Here is a 26,580-nt window from a genome sequence, read left to right on the forward strand (position 1 = left end):
GGAGTACCACGAGCAGTACCAGCAGCTTTAAACTCCATCAAGCAGCGTTGGCTCCACTAGGCAGCTTTAACTCGACCGGCGAAGCTCGTCCCACGGCAGCTCGCACGACCGCAGCTTGGGCGTTGACGGCGGTGCCGACCGTGGCCGCGGAGGAACGGAGCTGCCGCTCCCGGCCCGACCGTGACCCAGTTCCAGTGGACCTTCCTCTCCCTCCAGCCGTCCACCTCCTGCCATTCCTATCATCATTCCCCGCGTGAGTCTGTCTTTTGTTTGTTCTGTCCTGGGATTAATTAAGCCTGTATAGTTAAGCTAAGTTTCGCTGTGTCACCTTGCCTCTTCTGTAAATTATTTTATTATCCTTCCTTCTCCTTGGTTACTTTGATCGTGTAAATAGTAGGAATAAATGTAGTAGCATTTCAAACCTTTTGTCTTCTTCTTCTTCTTCTTCACATCCGTGTCGCCTTTGTCTTTTCCCTATTGAATACCTGTGGCGCGATTCGGCCAACGTTCGGGAATCGGGTTAGTCGGGGTGACTGTTAGGGCCGCGGTGCCATCCGCTCGGCAAACCAACATCTTATCCGCGGTCCGTAACAATATTTTTCATCCATTTAGGTAGATTGACCATCAGTTTCATCCATCAGTCACAATGACGTGTACATAAAATAAGTGTAGCGTGACGTAGAGTGACATCAATTTTGGTAGAGCAGCCTCTGAGATAGACTGCGCTTAGGCCTACCGCATAATGCTACCCCGTAGATTGATATTTTTCATCCATTCAGGTAGATTGATATTTTTCATCCATTTAGGTAGATTGATATTTTTATGGATGAAATTCCATGCAGGGTCCATTCAGGTAGTGACGTTTTTCATCCATTCATGTAGCATGACGTTTTTCATCCATTGTGGTTTTCAACATGTATTCAACAACGTCACGTGAACGAAGAGTTTGTTGAATGCATGTATGAGAGATGTGTCCATTCCGGAGGAGTTGAGGACAGGGTTCATTGTGCCGATATGGAAGGGGAAGGGAGGATGACCGTCACTGGGGCCGATTAACTTAAATGGATAGTTTAATTAAATTGATGGATTAAGGTAAACTTCTCCAGTCACCTAGTTACCGATGAGCTTGCTATCGCTTGCCAAGCCAGTCGTTCCTTACCAACCATCTCGCTTGAGTGCTTAAGCCACTCGGCGAGCGCTGTCCAAGCTGCTTGAGCACTTGGTGTAAATAATGGAACTCACTGTGTGCTATCCCTCGAACAGCTGGAGCTGAGAATGGTTTTGGAGATCACCGATTGCGGGTATCCTAGAATATTGGGAAATCAAATGTCTGGCGGCCGAGGCTGCTCGAATCCCGACGTGGAATTCCCTCCGATTATGGAATTTTCAGATTTTTCTAAACTTTGGTGAGAAATCATGTTAACAACAACAACAACAATAACAACGCTTTCCGTTGCGTGTGAGCGTTACTACATGTTCGCGTTGTTACTCCGGGGGTTAAAGTGTTTTTGTCAGTGAGGTGTCGGTAGCGGTACAGGTAGTGATAAGTTGACGAGTTCCCAAAATCCCAGCAGCCACAAGGAGCGGACGAAAGGTGCGCGATGCCGCGGCGTGGACGTTCCGCAGGTTTGGAGCGAACAATCTTTCCGATTGGCATTGATATTGAATTGAAAATGATGAAGATAATAGATTGCTCGTGTGCTTCGCTGCTCGCATTCTAAAGGTTATTTGTTCTTTACACGCGGACCGCCTCGCAAAACTACGCACCAAGACTAAGAGTAAGACTAAGACTAAGAGCTGCAGTTTGTCAAAGGAAATCTCCCAAATTCCGTCACAGATGTTTGTATGCTTTTTAAACCGTTTGACGCCACAAAGAAAGAAAAAGTTCGAGAAGTCTTGTCGGTGTTGTCAGATTAGTTAAAAATGGACAAAAGCTGCCGAGCTCACCGAGAATGAGACTTCGTCGCCATGGTAACAACCGTCGACGAACCATTTGCGGAACTCTTTATCTCTGAGGTAATTAATATAATAAATGGTCGTCTGTTCTTCCTCAGAAAGACCATGTGACCCTTACGAAGACTTCATTCGCAAGCACTTGCAGCATTATGGATATTATGCCGGTAAGTAGATATTAAATTGCGATCACCACGTAACACAAGCGTCTTTGCTGTACTTTTAAGGCGCCGTCTATTTATAACGTACGAAAGCATGAATGGATTTAATTTGCACTGGCGTGGGGGCCGAGGCTGGCAGGATGTCCGAGACTTAAGTAGATTTACATTTCTCATTCATTTATGTAGCGTGACGTTTTTCATCCATTTCGGTAGTGACGTTTTTCATCCATTCGGGTATAGTGACGTTTTTCATCCATTTATGAAGCGTGACGTTTTTCATCCATTTATGTAGCGTGACGTTTTTCATCCATTTAGGTAGAGTGACGTTTTTCATCCATTTATGCAGCGTGACGTTTTTCATCCATTCAGGTAGAGTGACGTTTTTCATCCATTCAGGTAGAGTGACGTTTTTCATCCATTCAGGTCGTGTGACGTTTTTCATCCATTTAGGTAGAGTGACGTTTTTCATCCATTTATGTAGAGTGACGTTTTTCATCCATTCAGGTAGGGTGACGGTTTTCATCCATTTAAGTAGAGTGACGTTTTTCATCTATTCAGGCAGAGTGACGTTTTTTCATCCATTGAGGTGGTGACAATTTTCATCCATTCGGGTATAGTGACGTTTTTCATCCATTTATGTAGCGTGACGTTTTCCATCCATTTAGGTAGAGTGACGTTTTTCATCCATTCGGGTATAGTGATGTTTTTCATCCATTTATGAAGCGTGACGTTTTTCATCCATTTATGTAGAGTGACGTTTTTCATCCATTCGGGTATAGTGACGTTTTTCATCCATTTATGTAGAGTGACGTTTTTCATCCATTCGGGTATAGTGACGTTTTTCATCCATTTATGAAGCGTGACGTTTTTCATCCATTTATGTAGCGTGACGTTTTTCATCCATTTATGTAGCATGACGTTTTTCATCCATTTAGGTAGAGTGACGTTTTTCATCCATTTATGCAGCGTGACGTTTTTCATCCATTCAGGTAGAGTGACGTTTTTCATCCATTCAGGTAGAGTGACGTTTTTCATCCATTCAGGTCGTGTGACGTTTTTCATCCATTTAGGTAGAGTGACGTTTTTCATCCATTTATGTAGAGTGACGTTTTTCATCCATTCAGGTAGGGTGACGTTTTTCATCCATTTAAGTAGAGTGACGTTTTTCACCTATTCAGGCAGAGTGACGTTTTTCATCCATTGAGGTGGTGACAATTTTCATCCATTCGGGTATAGTGACGTTTTTCATCCATTTATGTAGCGTGACGTTTTCCATCCATTTAGGTAGATTGACGTTTTTCATCCATTCGGGTATAGTGATGTTTTTCATCCATTTATGAAGCGTGACGTTTTTCATCCATTTATGTAGAGTGACGTTTTTCATCCATTTATGAAGCGTGACGGTTTTCATCCATTTATGTAGCGTGACGTTTTTCATCCATTTATGTAGCGTGACGTTTTTCATCCATTTAGGTGGAGTGACGTTTTTCATCCATTCGGGTATAGTTACATTTTTCATCCATTGATGTAGCGTGACGTTTTTCATCCATTTAGGTAGTGACGTTTTTCATCCATTTAAGTAGTGACGTTTTTCATCCATTTAGGTAGAGTGACGTTTTTCATACATTTAGGTAGAGTGACGTTTTTCATCCATTTAGGTAGAGTGACGTTTTTCATACATTTAGGTAGAGTGACGTTTTTCATCCATTTAGGTAGAGTGACGTTTTTCATCCATTGAGGTAGAGTGACGTTTTTCATCCATTTAGGTAGAGTGACGTTTTTCATCCATTTAGGTAGAGTGACGTTTTTCATCCATTCAGGTAGAGTGACGATTTTCATCCATTCAGGTAGAGTGACGTTTTTCATCCATTGAAGTAGAGTGACGTTTTTCATCCATTGAGGTAGAGTGACGTTTTTCATACAATTAGGACCTCGAGGTACGCAAATTTGCCTCGAAGCTGTCTAGCCTGGGTTTGAATCCCGACCCAGCTATAAACTGCCATCATGGTGTTTCACAGGCAGGGTGATTCATCAATGGGGGTGTCGTCCCTGTTCCTTAGAAGGACGTTAAGCTTCTTTCAGATGGACCCCAGCTAGACAGACATCAGTTGGCGGGAGTTAAAGACCCCATGGTATTCTTCACCATGAGTAGGCGAGCTATCGCCGGCACTATGGCCATATTCCAAATTCGTGCCATAACCAGCAGAGGGCATCAGCCAATAATGCTACCCCGCAGCTTTGTGCTACATATAGTAGAGGAAACGAAAGTGAAAAAGTGGCTTAGAAATTGATTTGAAAATCATTTCATGTTAGAGACAGGCATCCAGTGGGAAGAGTTATAGGCTATGAGCCGAGGGGTCGACCATGCTCAATCAGAGGGAGGATGGCTAACAGTTATTTTTGGCAAGGCCAAGGTCCCTAGTGCTGAAAAAAATGTGATAGCAGTGTGAAACTCTTAGCCGTATCTGTGTTATCATCACATTTGTCAGATCACCCATTTATCGCTTTTCGGGTCATTTTTCCCGCTTAAGATTTAGGGGGTGGGGTTAGTTTTTTGGCTCTCAAATAATATCACGTGTATATATCAGCTAGTGTGGTATATCAGGTAAAAGGTTATTGAATTACCTTTCAAATGATGTATAGAAAGTGCCTGTGTGATCTATAGTAACCTCTTTATAATGATTATTAAAACATAATTATTTCCACCAACTCTCAAAACTTCATCACAAAATCCCCAATTTTAGGAACAAAAATAGGCAAAAATCAAAAGGTATGTAAAAGGTATGTTTCGATTTGAGACACACATACAGTATAATTAGAGTCAATATCCTCACACATATGATCATGATGTGCTATGAAATTCAATGCAATATGTGTAGACATGCTAATACGAATGTTGTCATCAATGTCAATATTTTCATTATATTTTAGGTGATTTGCAACCATGACAGCGGTGCACGACATCTAATGTATTTCTCTTTGTAGATTTGTTGGTGCAGAATACATTTTTAAGCAACTATAGCAACTGATGCTAATTTGTAGTAGTGGTGGTGGTGGTGGTCTCATTCGATATTATGTGTCTTTCCAGGTGAGACGGTGGTGGTGATATTGGTGGTGGTGAAACAGAGTGTACCGCAGATAGACAATTGAACAAATACTTGCAATGGAGATTGCGATCACTCAGAAAGTTCCCAAGGACGTTTGTATCATTCATAAGCTATCGTTAGATGTCAAACCAGAAGATCCGCTCATAAGCCCTCAAACATTCGATTCGTGGATTACATTGCTGGATGCGGCCAAAATACGGAATCATGCACCCATTCTCGACCTTGCTCAGTCGCTGCCAGAGAAGGAGATTCCCCGAGTATTCTACCACAGGCAGTGCAAGAGCGTGTTCACCATGAAGCGAGATTTGGAAGCACTGAAACGAAAAGCTGAATCCAATTTAACCGACGATGCTGCTGCAACATGTTCAGCGAGCAAGAGACAAGCCAGAAGGGCATCTTCGGAATCACGCATCTATGAACCGGATTGTATATTCTGTGGAAAGACCAAGTGGTGCAAGGGAACGTCATCCCGTGAAAAGTTGAGCAAGGCTGTTGATCTGAGAGCAGATGAAACACTGCGAAACAGCGCCGTGCGTAAATGTGACACGAAAATCATGGCTGCCACAAGTAGAGACATTGTGGCAGCTGAAGCACGATACCATTTCTCTTGCTACAGAAGTTACACGAGACCAAGCACTAAAGATGCACATGACAGAAACACGGCCGCCACAAACGAATCTGACTACACTGAAGAAGAAGCATACAATGAGTTGCTAGTATACATCCGGAACCATATAATCCCGAATAAGGAAATTGTTAGGATGACAACGCTGGTAGAGCACCTACAATCGATAATGACATCAAGAGGGTTGCATGGGATAAGAACTGCTACAAGAAAAAACCTCGCACGGAAACTGGAAACTGATCTTGGAAATAGCGTTCACATCTTTCAAGACAACAGTGGAAAACTGATTGTCGTACCTGATAATGTAACACTACAAGATGCTGTCAAAGAAATACAAACACTTAAACAACAACTGAGCATTTGGAAAGGGAAATCATCAAACATGTCCAAAGTCATTGATCAGACATCGACACACATCAGATCGATGATAAGGAAGGATAACAAACCAACTCCATGGCCCTATCATCCAGCCGACGTCGACAATGACTCTTTCGTCGTTCCCGTCTATCTCCAGCGCTTTATGCTTGGCCTCTTGACTGGAGATCCGGAAAACGAGCTTCCATCAAACAGGGTCATCATGCTGATGCAATCTTTCAGCCAGGACATTATCTATGCAGTGAGCTGTGGACAACAAAAGCCTCCGAAACACATGTTGCTCCCATATGCAGTTAAGACTCTCACAGGGAACGTAGAACTAATTCGCACATTGAACCATCTTGGACATGCAATATCCTACACTCAACTGGAGGAAAATGACACTGCACTATGTCTTCAAAAACTTGCAGCAAACTTAAATGAGCAAACAGTCCTACCAAGCAGCATCCAGCCGTATGTATTCACAAACTTGGCATGGGATAACATTGATAGACTGGAAGAGACGCTGACCGGGAAAGGAACAACACATCGAGTCAATGGCATTGCAGTGCAGGCCAAAATGTATGGACCACACCTTCCAAAGGAGCCACTTCCGAAGATCGAAAAGCTCAAACAAAGAACAGTCTGCATAACAGAAGAAACACTGCCTGTCTACATTGCAGGTGAACGTGTTGGGCCTCATCCACTACAAACATTATCAACAGCTGCAGCGGAAAACAAGATGGCTATGGAAGTTGCTCAAATCAAGAATCTTCTTTGGGTCATTGCCCGTCAGGTGGACCCAGTAACACAAAAAACACCAAGTTGGACAGGATTCAACATCACCGTCAGGGCATCTATCAGTGTCTCTCAGGATATTGTTAGATATATGCCTACAATAAATGCACCAGCTACAGAGATGTCCACAGTCGCAGAAATCTTGAAGCAGTCTGAAAGCGTCCGACAGATCCTACACTTGCAGGACATCGTCGTCGTCATGGATCAGGCCCTGTATGCTAAGGCTGCCGAGATCGTCTGGAAACACACAGACACATATGCTAACATCGTACTTCGCCTCGGCACGTTCCACACAATCTGCAATGTGATGTCGATTCTTGGTGCTCGTTTCCAAGATGCTGGTCTTAGAGACTTTTGCATCGAAACAGGAATCGTCGCAGAAGGCTCACTCAATCGGGTTATGGAGGGGAAGATGTACAACCGAGCAGTCCGTGTACATAAGAGCATCTACGAAGCATTCATGAGGCTTGCGTGGATTGAATTTCTCCCTTGGTTGGAAAAGATGCGACCAGAGGCAACACAGACGGTCACTACGTTGTTAGCAGAAGTTGCTGAATTGGGACAAGATGAGAGCCAGTGGAACAACCTGTTGGAAGATCAATCGTGTGAAGAAGTTCAGGCTGTTTGGAAGCAAATCCTGCATCACCTTCGTCATGATAATGGTGAATTGTCGTCATTCTGGATGTCGTACGTGGATATCGTTGAAACGGTCTTGCTTGCTCTACTGCGCGCTTCCCGAGAAGGTAATTGGCCATTACATCTATCTGCTATCCAAGCCATGATTCCTTGGTGCTTCGCATACGACAAAATCAACTATGCACGGTATTTATCAGCATACTACGCACAAATGACAAACCTTCCAACGCAGCACCCTGGCATCTTCCAAGCGTTCTCGGATGGGTACTTCTCAGTTCAAATGTCAAAAAGCAATCCGTTTGGACGCATTCCAGTTGACCAAACTACTGAGGTCACTGTCAACAAAGACACACAGACACCAGGTGGCACTACCAGGTTCAACTTGAAATCTGGAGCAGTGAAGCGCTACTATGTCACATCCGAACACAGGAGTGCGTTTCTCCGCCAGATGAGAGAAATGGTGAATGTGAGCAACACACATGTACAACACGCGGATCTGCAGCAAACACGGATCAAGAAAGATGAGGACGCTGTATCATCACTGATAACTCTGATCCAGAGTTGGGTGAACCCATTCACTATGGCCAGCTCTCATCAGTATTTCCACCGCACGCGCAGCCCCTCCAAATATTGCCAGGGATCTGGAGAAAGCATGGGAAGTCGGACACAAGTGCTACACAAACTTCAAGATTGAGCGACTTGAGAGCAACCCACCAATCAAGAAATTCCACGACCCTTTGCAACTGAACAAGCTGAAGACTTTCAGCAACCTCACTAAGAAGAAGGAATGCAGAAGCAATGGCAGGGCAGTAATTCTTCAAGCAGACAGAGCTCTATTTGGTAGAATTATCGTGATGGCACAGGGCCGAGATCTTCACATGGCAGAGATGCTATCTCATCCTCTAGGGTCCCTTGCCATGGGCCCTGGCGACACCCGAAGGCCTTCTACGGAAAACCAACAAAGCTGCACTAGCCACGGCCTTGCAAAGGACTGTGACCCCGGCTGAAAGGATACCCGACAATTCGGCAACAATTATTGACGGGATGCTCCTTATACAGAAGGTGGCAGGTGATCAAACTACATTTGCCGAAGTGGCCATGATTGTCCTATCCATGGCCCTGAAGGATGGATGCAGTAGCCAGAGGATCGATGTAGTCTTTGACACCTACAAGGAGACTTCCATCAAAAACAGCGAACAGTTAACCAGGGGGGAAGAACTTGGACTTGAGCTGAAAAACATCACGGCATCTCAAATTGTAAGGCAATGGCGCAAGTTTCTCAGCTATGTTGGGAACAAGTCAAGTCTTATCATGTTCCTGGTCGAAGAGTGGAAGAAACCAGTGTACATCAGACGCCTACAGGGAAAGGTTCTCTTTGTAACATGCGATGACAAGTGTTATCAGATCACATCTGATGCTAGCCAAGAAGTAGTGGCCCTGGAAAGCGCACACGAGGAAGCAGATGGTCGTCTGTTCTTGCATGCTGCCCATGCTGCCGCACATGGATACCAGTCTGTGCTTAATAGCTCAGATGACACCGACGTACTTGTCATTGGCTTGGCATTTCATACCAAGATTCATGCCAAGTTGTTTCAGAAATGTGGCACCAAAGCAAGGGCTAAAATCCTAGACATAGGGAAAATAGGAAAGTCAGTCGGCACAAATGTATGTCAGGCCCTAATTGGAATGCATGCCTATACCGGATGCGACACAGTCAGCACGTTCACTGGACGAGGAAAACTGACTGCACTAAAACTCATCAGAACCAACAAAGATGTGCAGGATGCATGTACACAGCTGGGAGAGGACTGGGACGTCAGTGAGGAACTGATGGATAAATTGGAGAACTTCACTTGTCTCATGTACGCACCGAAGTCGGGGACAGTGAAGGTGAATGACTTGAGATATCACCTGTTCTGTGCCAAGAGGGGAGAGATCGACAGTCACCAGCTACCTCCGTGCAAAGACTGCTTAACCAAACATGCACAGCGAGCCAACTATCAACCCGCTATTTGGAAGAGGAGTCTCAAGATGGATCCAGCAGTACCGAGTCCAATCGGGAAAGGATGGCACTGGGATACCCAGGATGGTCGCGTGCAGCTGGCAGTCGACTGGATGCAAGGACAGCCCGCACCACAGGCGGTTCTGGATTTACTGGCATGCACCTGTTCGAAAAGATGCACACTACCCATGTGTGTCTGCATGGCCAGTGGTTTGAAGTGCACAGACATGTGCAAACTCACCACATGTGACAACCAGAGAGTGTATGGTGAGAGTGATGACAGTTCGGCAGAAGACGATGAAGAAGACGACGACGATGACGAGGATAACTTCTGAATTGTAGAACTGTATGGAGAAAGATCATGTACATATGTGTAACAAATATGGTGTACGCTGAATTGATAACTCGTGTACTTTATGGTATGATGTCTATAAATATATGTTGCTTAAATAGAAAGTACATTGTTTTCCTTTGGTTTACTTTATGTATAGCTGGTAATATAAGAGAACCATACAACACTACAAGACTAAAAACGTTTGCATGAATATGATGTAAATTATCTCGCCAAGTTAGGGTACATCAGGATACATACATATACATGGAGTAGGTTAATCATCACATGCATCATACGTCTGTGGTATATTCAAGAACACCACATACAGTTTGGTCATAATGCCTTCATATTTTTAGAATTAGACATTTCTGACACCAATTTCAGTACTTTTTGGCCTATATATGGCTGACATCCCAATATTATATATACTATTTTTAGACCAATAATGGTATACAAACTATATACATGCTGTCGGTCAAAAATCGTAAAATGTAAATCAATATATCATAAGAGTGGAAAGATATACATTTATGGATTTTAGGTCATGGTTACAGCAACTACTGTATATTGGATTTTCTCATCTTTATCAAGGTGTATGAGATTTAAGGCCCAAATTTGACTTTAATCATACTGTGTGTTTCTCAAATTCAAAAATTCATTTAATATCCGCCAAACTGAATTTTTGCCTAATTTTGTTTTCATTGGGGATTTTGTGATAAATTTTTGAGGGTTGGCGGAAATAATTATGTTTTAATGATCATAAAGAGGTTACTATATATCACACAGGCACTTTCTATACATCATGTGAAAGATAATTCAATTACCTTTCACCTGGTATACAACACTAACTGATACATATAGGAGATATTATTTGAAAGCCCCAAAACGAACCCTACCCCCTAAATCTTAGGCGGAAAAATTACCGAAAGCGTTATTGGGGTGGTCTGACAAATGTCATGATAACACAGATACGGCTAAGAGTTTCACACTGCTATCACATTTTTTTCAGCACTAGGGTCCCTGGCCTTGCCAAAAATAACTGTTAGCCATCCTCCCTCTGATTGAGCATAATGTCGAAAATTTGAGGGTCTGGCTCATAGCCTATTAGGGCATGGGGTGGTGCATTGGGAAAGGGTGGATGCCAGCTGAGATTTTTTCGAAAAGGGTCATTTTAACCCATTTTTTTGCTAAATCAGTATTTCCGAAGTGTTGAAAAAGAGAAGAGATGTTTGTAACAATATCCCATTTATTTGCCCAGCCATTTTACTCTACATGGGGTTTTTATACATCATTTTGTTGCTGATGATATTGCCTACAAAATGCATCAGTATTTAAAAATATATATAATTAAGGGGTTACCATGGTTACAGTGGGGGTCAAAGGTCAACCTATGGCAAAAATATATAATTTTCTCACTTTCTAATAGACAGGCAAAATGCCATATAAAACTAAATTTACTGGTTCTAATTGCTTTTATTTATCAATCCTCACATAGAAGAGCAGTTTTTAGTGAGGGAAGATTGATGTAATACCCCTCTGTGGGCAATTAGTGAAGGGTGAAAATTAACCTTTTCTTCAAAAATACATAGAAATTGTGAAAAAAAACCTCTGTTTTGTATTTACCGGTACATGGAATTGTTAAGTGTGATGTTATAGCATACAGTATGCATTGGAAAATGTCTCCAAACCACCATGGTAAAGATTCCTAGTATTGAACCATGGTCATGAAACATTACTAAGCTGTAAAGGTCGTCACAACTGAGAAGCCCATTGATTTTGAGGTCAAAGGTCTTGAGGCATTTAATCAAAAAGCAAAAATCATTTAACTAAAAAGCTATCTACCTAGCAAAGACTTACCATCATGCATGCTCTCACATGCAGTGACCTTTGCTCAGTTCCATTAGTACGTATTTTATGGACGTACCGACGTACTTAATGGTACGTATTTTGTAGACGTACTCACATTGTAATAGTACATACATTATAGACGTACTCCCATTTTAAATGTACATACTTTATAGACATGCTCGGTTGAAAAAAAGATAACGTATAATACTAGCATTTGTGGCCTGTGTCAGCACATTATGCGTGGACCGACAGGCAAATGAACAAAACATGGACCCAAATGCAATACCCTTTGGCGAGGGAGGTATAATAACAACAATAGCAATCCGACAACTATCGGGGACGCCTCTTCGCAGTGGTTGTACCCCACAACGCAAGTCGGGGGTCAAATCTTCCCCATTCTTCCCTGCTGCCTGGATTCGTCATGTACCGGCACTTTCCCTGTTGTCTCTGGCTCTTCTCTCACTTTCTTTCTCTCTTTCTCTTTCTCTCTCTCTCGCTCCAACTCTGTTGTGGCCCTGACTTTGTGAAGGCAGGGGTACATACACCATCCTGGATGTGGGGAATCTCTGGATCGCTCCTGGGAGATCGATCGGCTGTCTCCATGCCGCGGGCTTATTCAAGAGAACTGTCTGGGCTATACAACAACAACAACAACTCTAGCAATCCTTGACAAAGGGCATAATCGACGACAACAACGATAATAATAACTAGATGGTATTTATGGAATACTTACCCTGCACAGTCAACTTGGTGCGAGCCAACTCTTCTGATTTTGAAGGGTTTTTTTCTTTGAACTAATATGGCTGCCAGACCACGTGCCTGATGACATCATACATTTACATTTTCTGATATAATTGTTGTGTAGATCATACTCAATAAATTTCAAACTGATCAGACTAAGTCTTGTCAAATTATGTCATCATAATTAAAGCACCAATGACGTCATCATTAACAACACTTATTCCACATGTGAGTTCTTCACAATGAGTCATGTTTCAATTTTTCCATTAAGCGGTTTCGGAGATATAGAGGTGTAACATTTTTCCAAGATGGCGTCCGTACCACATGACCTATGACATCATAATTATGAATAGAACAATTCTACAAGCGGAGGCGCTCATATGATAAAATGTTGTGTCAATCAGACCAACGGTTGCCGAGAAAATAAGTTTTAAAAATGCAGACACACCTACGTCACATGTACGCAGTCGAATGCCTAACCCTGCTTTTTGCTTCACGAACACAGGGTAATAATGAAAACGTCTGATAAAAGTTTATTTTCAACTGGATGACATGTAATAGAAATTGCAAGTGTTACGGATTCGTCACTTCCGTTGTTGTGGTTCTCATCCACTGTAAACATTTTTGGTTGCATGTACTATTATTGTTATCGTTTAAGTGAAATAGAGATAACTGTTTTCAAAAGGTAAAAAAAGTTAGTGTTTTAAAAGAAACCGGAAACCGGATCGGGAACAGGATGAAGAAAAGAAGAAGAAAAGGATGAGGAAGAGGAGGCGGAGTGAGTAAGGTGGAGAAGAAGCCAAGCTGCTTTGAGGTCTTGAGCAAACGCTGGCGAACGGGGGACAGAAGTGAACTTTGGGTTTCCTGGGAAAGGGATTCCTGCGACAGAATTGTTATCGCTGTGACAGATAAACCTGCATGACAGGTTTTGCGGTTGATTCCAAAGAGAATCGTTGGAGTGCCGTTACGTCTCGAGTACCGGCCAGTTGGCCATTTTGCCTCGCGCCCGATTTCGCATCGCTCTAGGCTCTTCACCTTGCTTCAATCATTTCACCGCATCCAGACGTTGTGTGTGTGTGTGTGTGTGTTTGTGTGTGTGTGTGTGTGTGTGTGTGTGTGTGTGTGTGTGTGTGTGTGTGTGTAACGTGGATTTTGAGTGGGAATTTGCGGTTCGCCGATTGGGAGCTGTTGAACGTCCATACCCGAAGGTGTGATTTCCCAGTCGCCTCTTGAGGCCACCTTTGCCCATCTTTGGCAGTGTGACTGTTTGGCAGTGTGATTCTGGTCTCGATACATCGTTCTGACGATCACTGGAGCGTGGATCGACTTTGGCTTAAAGCTGGGACAAAGACATTGGGAATGTTATTTTCGCTCACTTGGAGCACAGTGAGTTACATTGTACGAAACTGATGGTACCATCATAGGAATGATATATTGGTTGTACAATTGATTACTATTGTTTTTGTGCTGTTATTCTTGTGTGACCTTAATACAATACTTGTTTGTTGGTAACAATTGGTGTGGTTTCACCATTGATCTTTGACACACAGAATAACACATCTTTCTGCCGTGACTCCTCTCGGGGCTCGGAGTTACACCGTGACCGGGGTTTGGGGAGGAACACGTAACAGAAAACGGGGGCTCGACCGGGATAGAATTCCCTAACATTCCCAAAATTCCCAAATTTGGAATTTCCTAACATTCCCAAATTTTTTCAAAAATTGGAATTTTGTTTGTGTGAAGGTTAACAGGTGCTAACTGATAGTCACCATGGTGTTTGACGCAGAAAAGTTTGCGGCGTCCCCTAATGAGGCACAGTTCCAGGCGTTAAAAAGATTGGAACTCATGGTATTGGCCAAATATTTTAACTTGGAAGTCCAAGTTAGTATGAAGAAAGCAGAGATTCAGACATTGGTGGTGGAGTCTCTAGTGGGACAAGGAACATGGGAAGAGGTAGCCTTGGATTGGTTACCCAAGGAAAAAGGAAATGTGGAGCTCCGGAAAATGGAGTTGCAACTGCAGAGCCAGGAAAGGTTAAAAGAGTTGGAATGGAAAGCCGAGGAAAGAAGAGCAAAGGAAAGAGCAGAACAGGAATGAGAACTCGAGGAAAGAAGAGCAGAGGAAAGAGCAGAGGAAAGGAGAGCTGAAAAGGAACTCGAGAAGAGCAGAGGAAAGGAGAGCTGAAGAAGAAAGAAGAGCAGAGGAAAGGAGAGCCGAAAGGGAGTTAAAGGAACGTGACATGGAGTATCAGAAGGAACTTAAACTCAAGGAGCTGGAATTACTGGGAGAACGGAGAGAAGTAGTATCCATGCCGGCTAGTTCGACAACCAGTCAGAACTCTTGGGATGTTGGTAGGCATGTGAGGCTGGTTCCACCCTTCAATGAAAAGGAGGTAGCCAAGTTCTTTTTACATTTTGAGAAGGTGGCTCAAATGCTAAAATGGCCTGTGGGGTCCTGGACTATGTTAGTGCAAAGTGTTCTGGTGGGTAAAGCTCAAGATATCTATTCGGCTTTACCGATTGACCAATGTGCAGATTATGAGATAGTGAAGAAAGCCATTCTCAAAGACTATGAATTGGTCCCTGAAGCTTACCGGCAAAAATTCAGGAATGCCAGGAAGAGGGAGAGTGAGACCCATGTGGAGTTTGCCAGAATGAAGGAAACCATGTTTGATAGGTGGTGTGACTCGAAGGATATTGGGAAAGACCTCAACCTGTTACGACAATTGATTTTGGTGGAGGAATTCAAACAGTGTGTCCACGTGGACATTAAAGTACATCTGGATGAAAATAAAGTACCAGAGTTGTATGAGGCAGCAACAGTGGCAGATGACTATGCCTTGACACACAGGATGGGGTTCCACAAACCTAACTTCCCGTCTAGAGTTAGCCAGGGGAGTTACGGTAAATCAGGTTCGGAGAACAGATTTTCATGGAGGCGGCCTAGAGAGGACTATGGGGACAAATCTGATACCGCGACTTTTAGGGATCAGAAGACTGCAGTTCCAAGACATACCTATCTTCCGGGGGGCCCGAGGCAGACCACGAGTTTTTCCTCCGGGCCTACTTGCGCTTTTTGCAAGAAACCTGGGCATTTGATGTCAAAAATGTTACGCCCTGAAAAGGAAAAATCAGGAGCGGAGTCAGGCTAGTGCAACTCCGAATGCATTGGCCAATGCGAGAAATCGTCCTTGGAGGACAGTGCCTTGGGGAAGGTTCCCATGCCAAAGTTATGGCATCACAGAACGACCTTGTCCAAGACAGTTACAAACCTTTTATTTCAGAGGGGTTTGTGTCACTGGATGGGGACTTAACGAACCAGAGACCTGTTAGGGTATTGAGGGACACAGGAGCACATCAATCTTTGATGCTTGAGGGCATCTTGCCATTGTCAGAGAAGACGGCAATTGGTGTTAGTGTTCTTTTACAGGGGGTTGGTGGCTATGTTAAAGCTCCTCTTCATGTCATCCATTTAGAGTCTGAGTTGGTGTCAGGACCGGTCACTGTGGGGTTACAAGCCACTCTTCCTGTAGAGGGAATCTCTTTTATTATCGGGAATGATTTGGCCGGTGGTCGAGTTTCTGGTAATCCGATGTTGGTTGAAAAGCCCAGTATGGAAAATAACACCGCACAGTTAGAGCAGGAGATTCCGGGTATCTTTCCATCCTGTGCAGTGACTCATGCTATGGGTAGGAAGTGCTCTGAAGAGAAAGAGAAGGAAGGCGATGTGGATTTGGGTTCCTTAGAGATATTGGAGGAAAAGCCTGGAAGAGATAATAGGAAAGGGAGTGACATCAAGGAACCGAAGGAAAAGGTGGCATCTGGACCAAAAGAGGAAATGGAGTGTCCGTCGGAGACATCTGGGATCGAGGCTGAACAAAAGGTGCTGCTCCGAAAGAGACTTCTTGAAGAACAACACGGAGATTCGGAGCTCCGGAGTTTGATTGATGAAGCCGTTACAGAGGAAGAGGCTATGAAGATACCTGTTGGTTACTTCATGAAAGGGGAAATACTCATGAGAAAATGGAGACCACCAGAGGTGCCAGCAAATGATGAGTGGAAAGTTCATTACCAAATTGTGGTGCCACCACCGTACCGGAAGGAGATATTGAGTTTGGCGCATGAGACACCTTTGGCCGGGCACCTTGGAGTGAACAAGACGTGTGACAGAATATTGGTACATTTTTTCTGGCCAGGATTGCGACGTGATGTGGCAGAGTTCTGTAAATCTTGCCACTCTTGCCAGCTGGTGGAAAAACCTAATCAGAAAGTCCCATCCGCACCTTTAAAACCAATTCCAGCTTTTGAAGAGCCATTCAGCCATGTCATTATTGACTGTATAGGCCCTTTACCTAAAACTAAGGCTGGACATCAGTATTTGCTGACCATCATGTGCGCTTCCACAAGGTTCCCAGAGGCAGTGCCTCTTAGAGAAATTACTGCGGCAGTTATTGCGAAGGCCTTGATTGAATTTTTCACTTTGGTTGGCCTACCTAAGGTCATCCAATCTGATCAGGGTTCCAATTTCATGTCAACCCTTTTTCAGCAAGTGGTACACCTGTTGGGAGTGGAGCAAGTAAGATCAAGTACTTACCATCCTGAGAGCCAAGGGGCCTTGGAAAGGTTTCACCAGACATTGAATAATATGATCAGAACGTATTGTTTTGAATGTGACAAGGATTGGGATGAAGGAATACCCTTATTGTTGTTTGCTACGAGGGAATCTGTTCAGGAGTCATTGGGATTCAGTCCTTTTGAACTTGTGTTTGGACACTCAGTGCGAGGACCATTGAAATTGGTGAAAGAACAGTGGCTACAGGAGGAGTCACAGTCAACAGTGGTAGAGTATGTGTCAACGGTTAGGCACGGATTGGCAAACTCTTGTGAAGTTGCAAGAAGAAACTTGAAAGTGACACAGGATAAAATGAAAGTGAGACATGACAAGAAATCTCAGATAAGAAATTTCAGTCCTGAGGACCGAGTGTTAGTGTTGCTTCCTGTTCCAGGTCAGCCACTACAGGCTAGATATTTTGGTCCCTATGCAATCGAAAGGAGGGTTCATGAAACAGATTACGTGGTGACAACTCCCGACTGACGGAAAAAGCGGCAGCTGTGTCATGTCAACCGACTGAAGAAATATTATGAGAGGAAGCCTGTGGAGAAAATGGTTCCTGTCTCACCTGTCTCACCTGTAGTTGGGGTGCAAGAGAATCCAGAGTTAAAACTCTTCACTGATCACAACCCCTTAACCTTCATTCAAAAAATGAAAAATAAAAATCAGAGGTTGATGAGATGGAGTTTGGCTTTGCAGGAGTTCAACTTGGAAATTGAGCATGTAAAGGGCAGGGACAATGTCGTTGCTGATGCTTTATCCAGAGTGAACTAACTTTGGAAATTCCTGTAGGTTGTTTGGAAGTTTTGTTGCTTTATTTTGGGGAATATTAATTATTGTTGCTCACGTGAATTGATCATTTGGGTGTGAGTTTTACTTTTGTTTGTTAAAAGGGTTTTTGCAGGAAAAGAAAGTTTTCACTATGTTCAAACTTTCTTTCTTGAGGGGGGGAAGTGTTACGGATTCGTCACTTCCGTTGTTGTGGTTCTCATCCACTGTAAACATATTTGGTTGCATGTACAATTATTGTTATCGTTTAAGTGAAATAGAGATAACTGTTTTCAAAAGGTAAAAAAAGTTAGTGTTTTAAAAGAAACCGGAAACCGGATCGGGAACCGGACGAAGAAAAAAAGAAGAAGAGGATGAGGAAGAGGAGGCGGAGTGAGTAAGGTGGAGAAGAAGCCAAGCTGCTTTGAGGTCTTGAGCAAACGTTGGCGAACGGGGGTCACAAGTGAACTTTGGGTTTCCTGAGAAAGGGATTCCTGCGACAGAGTTGTTATTGCTGTGACAGATAAACCTGCATGACAGGTTTTGCGGTTGATTCTGAAGAGAATCGTTGGTGCCGTTACGTCTCGAGTACGGGCCAGTTGGCCATTTTGCCTCGCACCCGATTTCGCATCGCTCTAGGCTCTTCACCTTGCTTCAACCATTTCACCGCATCCTGACGTTAACCGTGTGTGTGTGTGTGTGTGTGGGGGGGGGGGGGGGGGGGATTTGCGGTTCGCCGATTGGGAGCCGTTTAACGTCCATACCTGAAGGTGTGATTTCCCAGTCGCCTCTTGAGGACACCTTTGCCCATCTTTGGCAGTGTGATTGTCAACCGAACGGGATTCTGGTCTCGATACAATATCGTTCTGATGATCACTGGAGCGCGGATCGACTTTGGCTTAAAGCTGGGACAAAGACATTGGGAATGTTATTTTCGCTCACTTGGAGCACAGTGAGTTAGTTATATTGTACGAAACTGATGGTACCATCATAGGAATGATATATTGGTTGAACAATAGATTACTCTTGTTTTTGTGCTGTTATTCTTGTGTGACCTTAATACAATACTTGTTTGTTGGTAACAATTGGTGTGGTTTCACCATTGATCTTTGACACACAGAATAACACATCTTTCTGCCGTGACTCCTCTCGGGGCTCGGAGGTACACCGTGACCGGGGTTTGGGCAGGAGCATGTAACACAAGTACATTTAGATGCTGGAAGCTTAGTTGTAAGACTGTTAATTATGCAGCCAAAGTTTGGTAAAGATGCATGAAGCGGTTAGAGGGGAGACTATATTTAGTATGAACATTTTATGGTGGAATCAGCAACATAATTTTAATCAACCTTTCAAATGTTTCATTCACAACAAAGCGTTTTCAAAATGACTGGTGATGTCCCTAAACTCTTTATTTAATCTGTATGGGATGGGGGTGGGCATGACGGAAGAGGTGAGGGTTCGGGGGTGGGTGGGGTTCAGGAACGAGTCGTGGGTCGGGGTTCGGGTCGGTTCATCGTAGGCATGCATTTATCCAGCCTGACCAAGAATTGTCTGTAAGAATTGCTATTTACATTATATATTAATATTTTTTACGGCATAGCCCGTAGGGCAATACGGTCTAGAACAGCGTTTGTCTGTCCGTATGTCCCCACAAATGTACACCAATCAGAGTTGAGTATCTGGTCACATGACAGTGGGACAGCATTTAGTAACCATTACAGTTGCACATTTTACTAAAAGGTGATATAAAAACCTTCTGTGGAACGTTTTGAGGTCCCAGCGGGCGTCGTAAAGTATTGTAAGAGGTTTCAGAAATTCCTCAATACAATTATGATTTTGAATGCAATCGACACGGATCTTGCTCCCAAATCTGTAAGTGAGCAGATGACGACGGTTCAATGGTTTGATAATATCTCAATACAATCATGATTTAACATTATATTTTGATGTATTAATACCATAGTATTAATTTGTGATTGGAATGATGAATGATGCTGTTTGGAATGAAAATATAGAGAACGAGCAGAAGTACCCGGCATTGCAGGGCGGGGGAGGGGAGGAGAGGGGGAAGGGGAGGGGAGGGGAACGGGGGGGAGGGGAGGAGAGGAGAATAGGGGAGGAGGGGAGAAGAGGGGGGGAGGGGAGGAGAGGGGGGGAGGGATGGGAGGGGGAGAGGGGTGGGAGGGGGAAGGGGGAGGATGGGAGGAGGGAGGGGGAGGGGAGGAGAGGGGGGACGGGAGGAGAGGGGGGAGGGGAGGAGAGGGGGGGAGGGAGAAGAGGGGGGAGGGGAGAAGAGGGGGGGAGGGGAGAAGAGGGGGGGAGGGGAGAAGAGGGGGGAGGGGAGAAGAGGGGGGGAGGGAGAAGAGGGGGGAGGGGAGAAGAGGGGGGGAGGGGAGAAGAGGGGGGGAGGGGAGAAGAGGGGGGGAGGGGAGAAGAGGGGGGGAGGGAGAAGAGGGGGGAGGGGAGAAGAGGGGGGGAGGGGAGAAGAGGGGGGGAGGGGAGAAGAGGGGGGAGGGGAGAAGAGGGGGGAGGGGAGAAGAGGGGGAGGGGAGGGGAGAAGAGGGGGAGGGGAGGGTAGGGGGAAGGGGAAGGGGTAGGGGGGAAAGGAAGGGGTAGGGGGGAAAGGGAGGGGGAGGGGAGGGGAGAGGGGAAGGGGAGAGGGTAGGGTGGAGGGGGAAGGGAGGGGGAAGGGGAGGGTAGGAGGGGGAAGGGGAGGGTAGGGGGAGGGGGGAGGGTAGGGGGAGGGTGGGGGGGGAAGGGGAAGGGGTTGGGGGGAAAGGAAGGGGTAGGGGGGTAAGGGAGGGGTTTGGGGGAGGGGAGGGGAAAGGGGAGGGGAATGGGGAGAGGGTAGGGTGGAGGGGGAAGGGAGGGGGAAGGGTAGGGGGAAGGGGGAGGGGGGAAAGGAAGGGGGAGCGGGAGGGAGGGGGAGGAGGGAAGGGGGGAGGAGGGAAGGGGAGGGGAGGGATATAGATGGTTACTGGCAATTGATCACATCCACAAATGATGTAATCCACACAATTTATGTACTTTACATAACGTTAATAGGAATACATGGCCGTGTAGATGGGAAATACAGTTTGTTTGAAATAAATCACAAATATCAGATGAAAGTGAAAAAAAACCTATGTGGTGTGAATGGCAATGTTCCTCGCTGAAATGTGAAAAAACTGAATTACGTGCGAACGCATAACTGTGAGATTATGGCGGCAAGGTTGGGACATCACGTGATCGCTCTGAGCGAATCAGCGCGCTGCTCTGCCACCGGCTGAGATTCCGTGTATAATGTTCCTCGCTGAAATGCACTGAGGTAAATATGAATAAAAAATTCGATATATTTTCACTTTTACGTTTTGGCTAACTCGCTCGCGAACCTGACGAAGATCCTGAGCGAGGATCACTACGGTATGCTACGTTATGCTAATGCTACGTTAGCTACGCTATGTTACGCTACGTTCGCTACATTATGGCTAAAAATATGGATCTAAAGATGAAAGAAAAAAAAACCTATGTGGTGTGAATGGCAATGTTCCTCGCTGAAATGTGAAAAAACTGAATTACGTGCGAACGCATAACTGTGAGATTATGGCGGCAAAGTTGGAACATCACGTGATCACTCTGAGCGAATCAGCGCGCTGCTCTGCCACCGCCTCAGATTCCGTGCATAATATTCCTCGCTGAAATGCGCTGAGGTAAAAATATGGTAAAAAAAATATTATGAAATTTTTTTTTTTAGGTCGGCCATGTTCTTCCCAGGCTCAATGGCCATGTCTATGCCAAATATCAAGCACGTGAGCCTCTCCGTTTAGGAGTCTATCGGTAACATTACACACACACACACACACACACACACACACACACACACAAACTGTGTTTTATATATATAGATGTGCTGTCAATGTCTGACGTGCAACTGAAGATGGCACACTGGCACAGGAATGTGGAATTTGTTGGTTCATCGTTTGTCATTCGCCGTTTTTTCACCCAAGTCATTCACGAACCCTAACCCTAACCCACTCATACTCTCCTCTTCAACTAAAATATCAAACAAGCCCAGTTACACCGTTGCTAGACTGTCGGTCTTGTTTTTTAATATACAGTACTCTTAATTTATTATTCTAATATTTAAGCGTTTATTTCATTTATATATTAATCATGGTATTTGGGAAATTTACATAACCTAACTGTTGTTTTTATTACATAAATTCCACCCCCAAACTCCCCCACCTCCTCCCACACCACACATCCACTACCGGCTGACCTTCTTCCTTGAGTTTAGCCATTTGTGTGTGAATCTTTGACAGCCAAGTCTGCTTGTGTCACCCTTGAACTTTCAGCACGGCACAATGGAAATTTCATTAACCAAGCCTACATCGTGAGGTGTACTTCCATTGATTTTGACATATCAACGTTCACTTGGAAAAGCAACAAATTACTGTACTTCAAATAATGATTTGGATGGAAAACGTGAATCGTGTGGGTTACTTGTGTGGAGATTTGTGATGCGGAGCTCGTATTGATGCATTTATTTGACCCGATTTACATGTAACATGTTTTTTTTATTGTGGTTTTATCTCTGACAGAATATCGGTGAAATTAAATGACATTGATCACAATGAAATGTTTTGCTTCATTAAATATTATGTATACAATTCCCAACCTTTCTCGTAATTGGTTCTGTTGTTGGAAAGAAATATACTTTCTGTTAGTCAAAGTTTTCGTCGTTTCATATGATTTTCTGGCAGTGTCATGTAATTGTGGAGTCAAAGTTCAAATGTGTTTGCGGAAGAGGCATCTCACCAGTCGTGTGTTAAGAGGCAGGCTGGAGCTGTTCAAAATTTCTGCCATATTGTGAGTAATAAATATACAGATCTTCAGCATAAACTGAATACAATATTATGGGATTTTGTATTGTTGAATAACTATAAAAACATATTTTATTTCAATGTACCCTGGGCTGCAAATTCCTCCCTCCCCCTTTTTTCCACATCATGCTCCTTATTATTCAAGTGTCCTGCAAGTCAAAACATTTGAAAGATTACAAATATTACATTTTGTGCATCGTGAAAACATATAATGGTTGTGTTTGATATAGTTTAAACCTGTTGTTCATTGTCGTTATGACCCATCAGGTTATGGAGCGCAGCAAAATCAGAGAGAGCAGGCAACACAACATCACAGCATCCAACCGCCTAAACAATCTATTTCACTCCTTCGTCCTGTCAAAGATGTCCTGGATGTGCACGATTCCAAGCAGGCAGGGGATTGGACTTCAGGTCTGGATCTTTTATTTACTTTAAAGGTCAGATCAATGAAGGAATATCAAGTTTCAATGTGTGTGTGTGTGTGTCATTAGTTTTTACCTCCAAATGCGGATTTCAGAAGGTGGAGCAGAGCACCCCCAGGTCTCGATGTATCCACCTTTGTGTGAGTGTGTAATGATGAGTGAGTGATAATGTGAGTGTGTATGTATGTTTGTGTGTGTGTTTGCATGTAAGTTGTTTTTGCCTGCTATCCCCACACGTGGGTGGGACTCCGGAGATGGAATGGATATCTACCGGGTCTCAAAGTATCCACCTCGTTAATGTGTGTGTGTGTGTGTGTGTGTGTGTGTGTGTGTGTGTGTGTGTGTGTGTGTCTGTGTGTGTCGTTGGTTGTTATCTCCATTTGTGGGTTTCAGGAGGTGGAACGGAGTTCTCCCAGGATCCAAACTAACCAACTCCGCTTCAGTAAGGGATCACTGTTCATGGACCATGCTGTTCAACTTTTTCAGGGTTTTGTTCTAAGGGCTCTTTTCAGGATCGTCACCGAACCCCAGATTACCTCCAGTTGTAGTTCATTTGTGGTAATATTCCTGGGGATGGTTTTTAAAATCTCAATGAGGTTTTTCTTTATCACTCCTGTTGCTCCAATTATCACTGGTACAATTTTGACGCTCCTCAGCTTCCAAGATCTCTTGACCTCATTTTTGAGGTCCTGGTATTTGGTCATTTTCATGATTTCTGTGTTGTTTAGGTCAAAATCGCTGGGGACTGACACCTGAATTAGCAATGTCTTCTTTTCTTTTTTTTGTACCTCATTACTATATCTGGTTGCAATTATTTGTTTTCTATGTTCACGCTTGATGGGATCATTAGGTAATATGTGAACATTACTTCCTTCTTTTCAGTGATTGCTTTTGGTTCATGTTTCCATGAGATTTCTGGAACTGAGATATTGAGACTTTTGCAGATATGCCAGTGGATTGATTACTCTACATACCTTGTTGTGCCTTTGGGTGTACAGTTGTTCTGACATGAGTTGTTTTTTTTTAAACATCCTGATAGGAGGTGGCTCGTATTTTCTGTTTCTACCTTTCAGAACCTGCACTTGTCCGATTGACTTAGTCCTGCCATTTTCTTAAAGCCAATTCTGTAGTGTCCTTGGTTTTGGGCATTTATAATGATTTGTTCTCCATCCCAATTAAGCCGACATATTCTTTGCCATTCCAAAGAACCTTCTTTGCTTACTCTCGATCTGTCCAACTCTTTTTTATACCTTCCTGCTCTTTTATCATTTTCCCATCCCAGTTGTTGGTGTATATCTGTTAATATTTTGTTTCATAGTGTGTGTGTGTGTGTGTGTGTGTGTGTGTGTGTGTGTGTGTGTGTGTGTGTGTGTGCATACGTACGTACATTCACACATGCACATGTTTATGCTTGTATGTGTTTTCTTGGGCAAGATGGGCTTGGGAGTTGAGGGCTAGCGGGTGGGAGGGTAGCAGTATTGAATATGGTCTGCTATAAATAATCGTTTTCCAAAATTAAATGGTTTTGTGCCTTTCAACACTAACATTTTGACACATTTCTAAACTACATATTAGTGATCACTTGCTCTCAGGTTTCATTTCTTCTTCCATTCTTGTACTCAATGCAGAAAATTTGAAAAAGAACAATTGCACCTCAAAGCAGTCGAACAAGCCATGGAATTTGACAGAGAATATGACTTCACTGGTTTGCAGCATTCCTCGCTGGCCACAGGAGTGTCAGGTTATCAATGAGCAGATTCATCATATCGGTGCGTCCTCCCACCATCCCACAACATGTGTAATATGTCTTTAGTTGTATTCCTGCCTTGTTTCAATGCTTTTACATCTCTATTATGTATACTAGCATGACTCGATGCACTCCGCGCGCCTCACCACACGTCGTTTCAGATGGGTAGGCATCTTTGACCATTTCGGTGTCTTTTGGGTCTTCATGGTGTTTTGGGTCTTCAGGGCCATTTGGGTCTTTGGTGTCTTCAGCGGCTTTTAGGTATTAAGGGTCTTCGGTGTCTTTTGGGTCTTTGGGGTCTTCAGGGGCTTTTAGGTCTTCAGGGTCTTTTGGTTCTTCTTGGTCTTTAAGGGTCTTTGGGTATTTTTGAGTCTTCGGGGTGTTTTGGGTCTTCGGGGTCTTTTGGATTTTTGGGTATTCAGGGTCTTTTTGAGCCTCAGGGCCTTGAAGGGTATTTTGGGTGTTTGGGGTCTTTGGGGGTCTTCAGGGTATTTTGGGTCTTCAGGGGTCTTGGTGGTCTGAAGGGTCTTGGGGGAATTAAAGGGTTGTCAAAGGTCTGAGGGGTCTCAGCAGTCTTAACGCAATTAAGAGGGTGGTAATTTTATTTGAAGAAGAAGAAGACGTTTTCGTCGCATATAAACACAGCGACAAACATAGCGACATAACGACATAATCATATACGTTTGTTCTATTATAATAAGATAGTTTAAAAGTCTAAGCTATATAACCAAGTCATGTCAAGGAGATTGTTTTTTTTTAATACAATTTTCATTCTGAGAATGATTTAAAATAATTTGGGACAATTATATTGGGACACTTTTGTTGAGTTTTCAGCCAAGCATGAAGGGCTGCTTTGCCTTCGGATGTTCTCCAGGACAGAATGTGTGGCAGGCACCCCCTGTTGGTCAGACCTTGCAGCAAGTACTGGTGTCACACGGGTTCATGTTCACAATTCCAGTCAAGAGGTGTTACTTGTATATAATCCCTCATGAGATGCTTGCTTGCTCGAGTCTTTTGAGGAATCTACTTTGTGCTGGTAACAGCCAGTGGTTCCCAAACAGATAACATTTATAGTATGACCATGCATTTTGGCCCTGTGGTTGAGGATGTAGAAGTTTTGTATGAGCTTGAGCTTAGGCCTTAGGGTGGGGTCAAAATGCATGAGTTTAGCTCTGTTATAATGTTTTCTCTCTTCACCTTTTTCAATAAGAAAGTAGCTCTCAACAGAGATGAAAGCCAGTCGGAACAATATGCAATTTTACATGTATTGTATGTTTGTCGATGTTGCACGCATTTTTAAGCAGATAAATAAATCAATTATATGAAGGCTGAAGCAGTGTGAGATCTTTATTTACAGTCAGTGATGTCACAAATCATAGGCACAGTGATCAATCTTACATATTGTTGCGGATCTCGGTTTACGGCGTTCCCCTTACCGAGGGGGGTTTAATCCCCCGTCTATTAAGCTGGCCACCCGAGTCCTAGAAGATATCGCGTTCCTTTGCGGGGTTGAGATTGACCAGGGTGATTGGTCAATGGGTTCCCAGATACCTTCGCCAACCTCGCCGCAAAGCAGGGCGCTACTTCTGCCCGAGCCATGGACAAGATGGA

The 26,580-nt window shown here is 43.9% G+C and overlaps 1 protein-coding gene across 1 annotated transcript; it reads left to right on the top strand.

Annotated features, from left to right (window-relative positions):
* The first annotated feature begins 1,484 nt into the window (after nt 1-1,484).
* Nucleotides 1,485-26,300, top strand: LOC137419242 (uncharacterized). The gene is made up of 4 exons (XM_068105382.2): nt 1,485-1,626; nt 2,055-2,120; nt 23,068-23,211; nt 24,851-26,300. The coding sequence occupies exons 1-4, from the start codon at nt 1,602-1,604 to the stop codon at nt 25,033-25,035; spliced, it is 420 nt and encodes a 139-aa protein (XP_067961483.1). The 5' UTR covers nt 1,485-1,601; the 3' UTR covers nt 25,036-26,300.
* Nucleotides 26,301-26,580: the final 280 nt, after the last annotated feature.

This window comes from Myxine glutinosa, chromosome 1 (assembly GCF_964187855.1).
Source record: "Myxine glutinosa chromosome 1, kmMyxGlut1.1, whole genome shotgun sequence".
NCBI lineage: Eukaryota > Metazoa > Chordata > Myxini > Myxiniformes > Myxinidae > Myxine > Myxine glutinosa.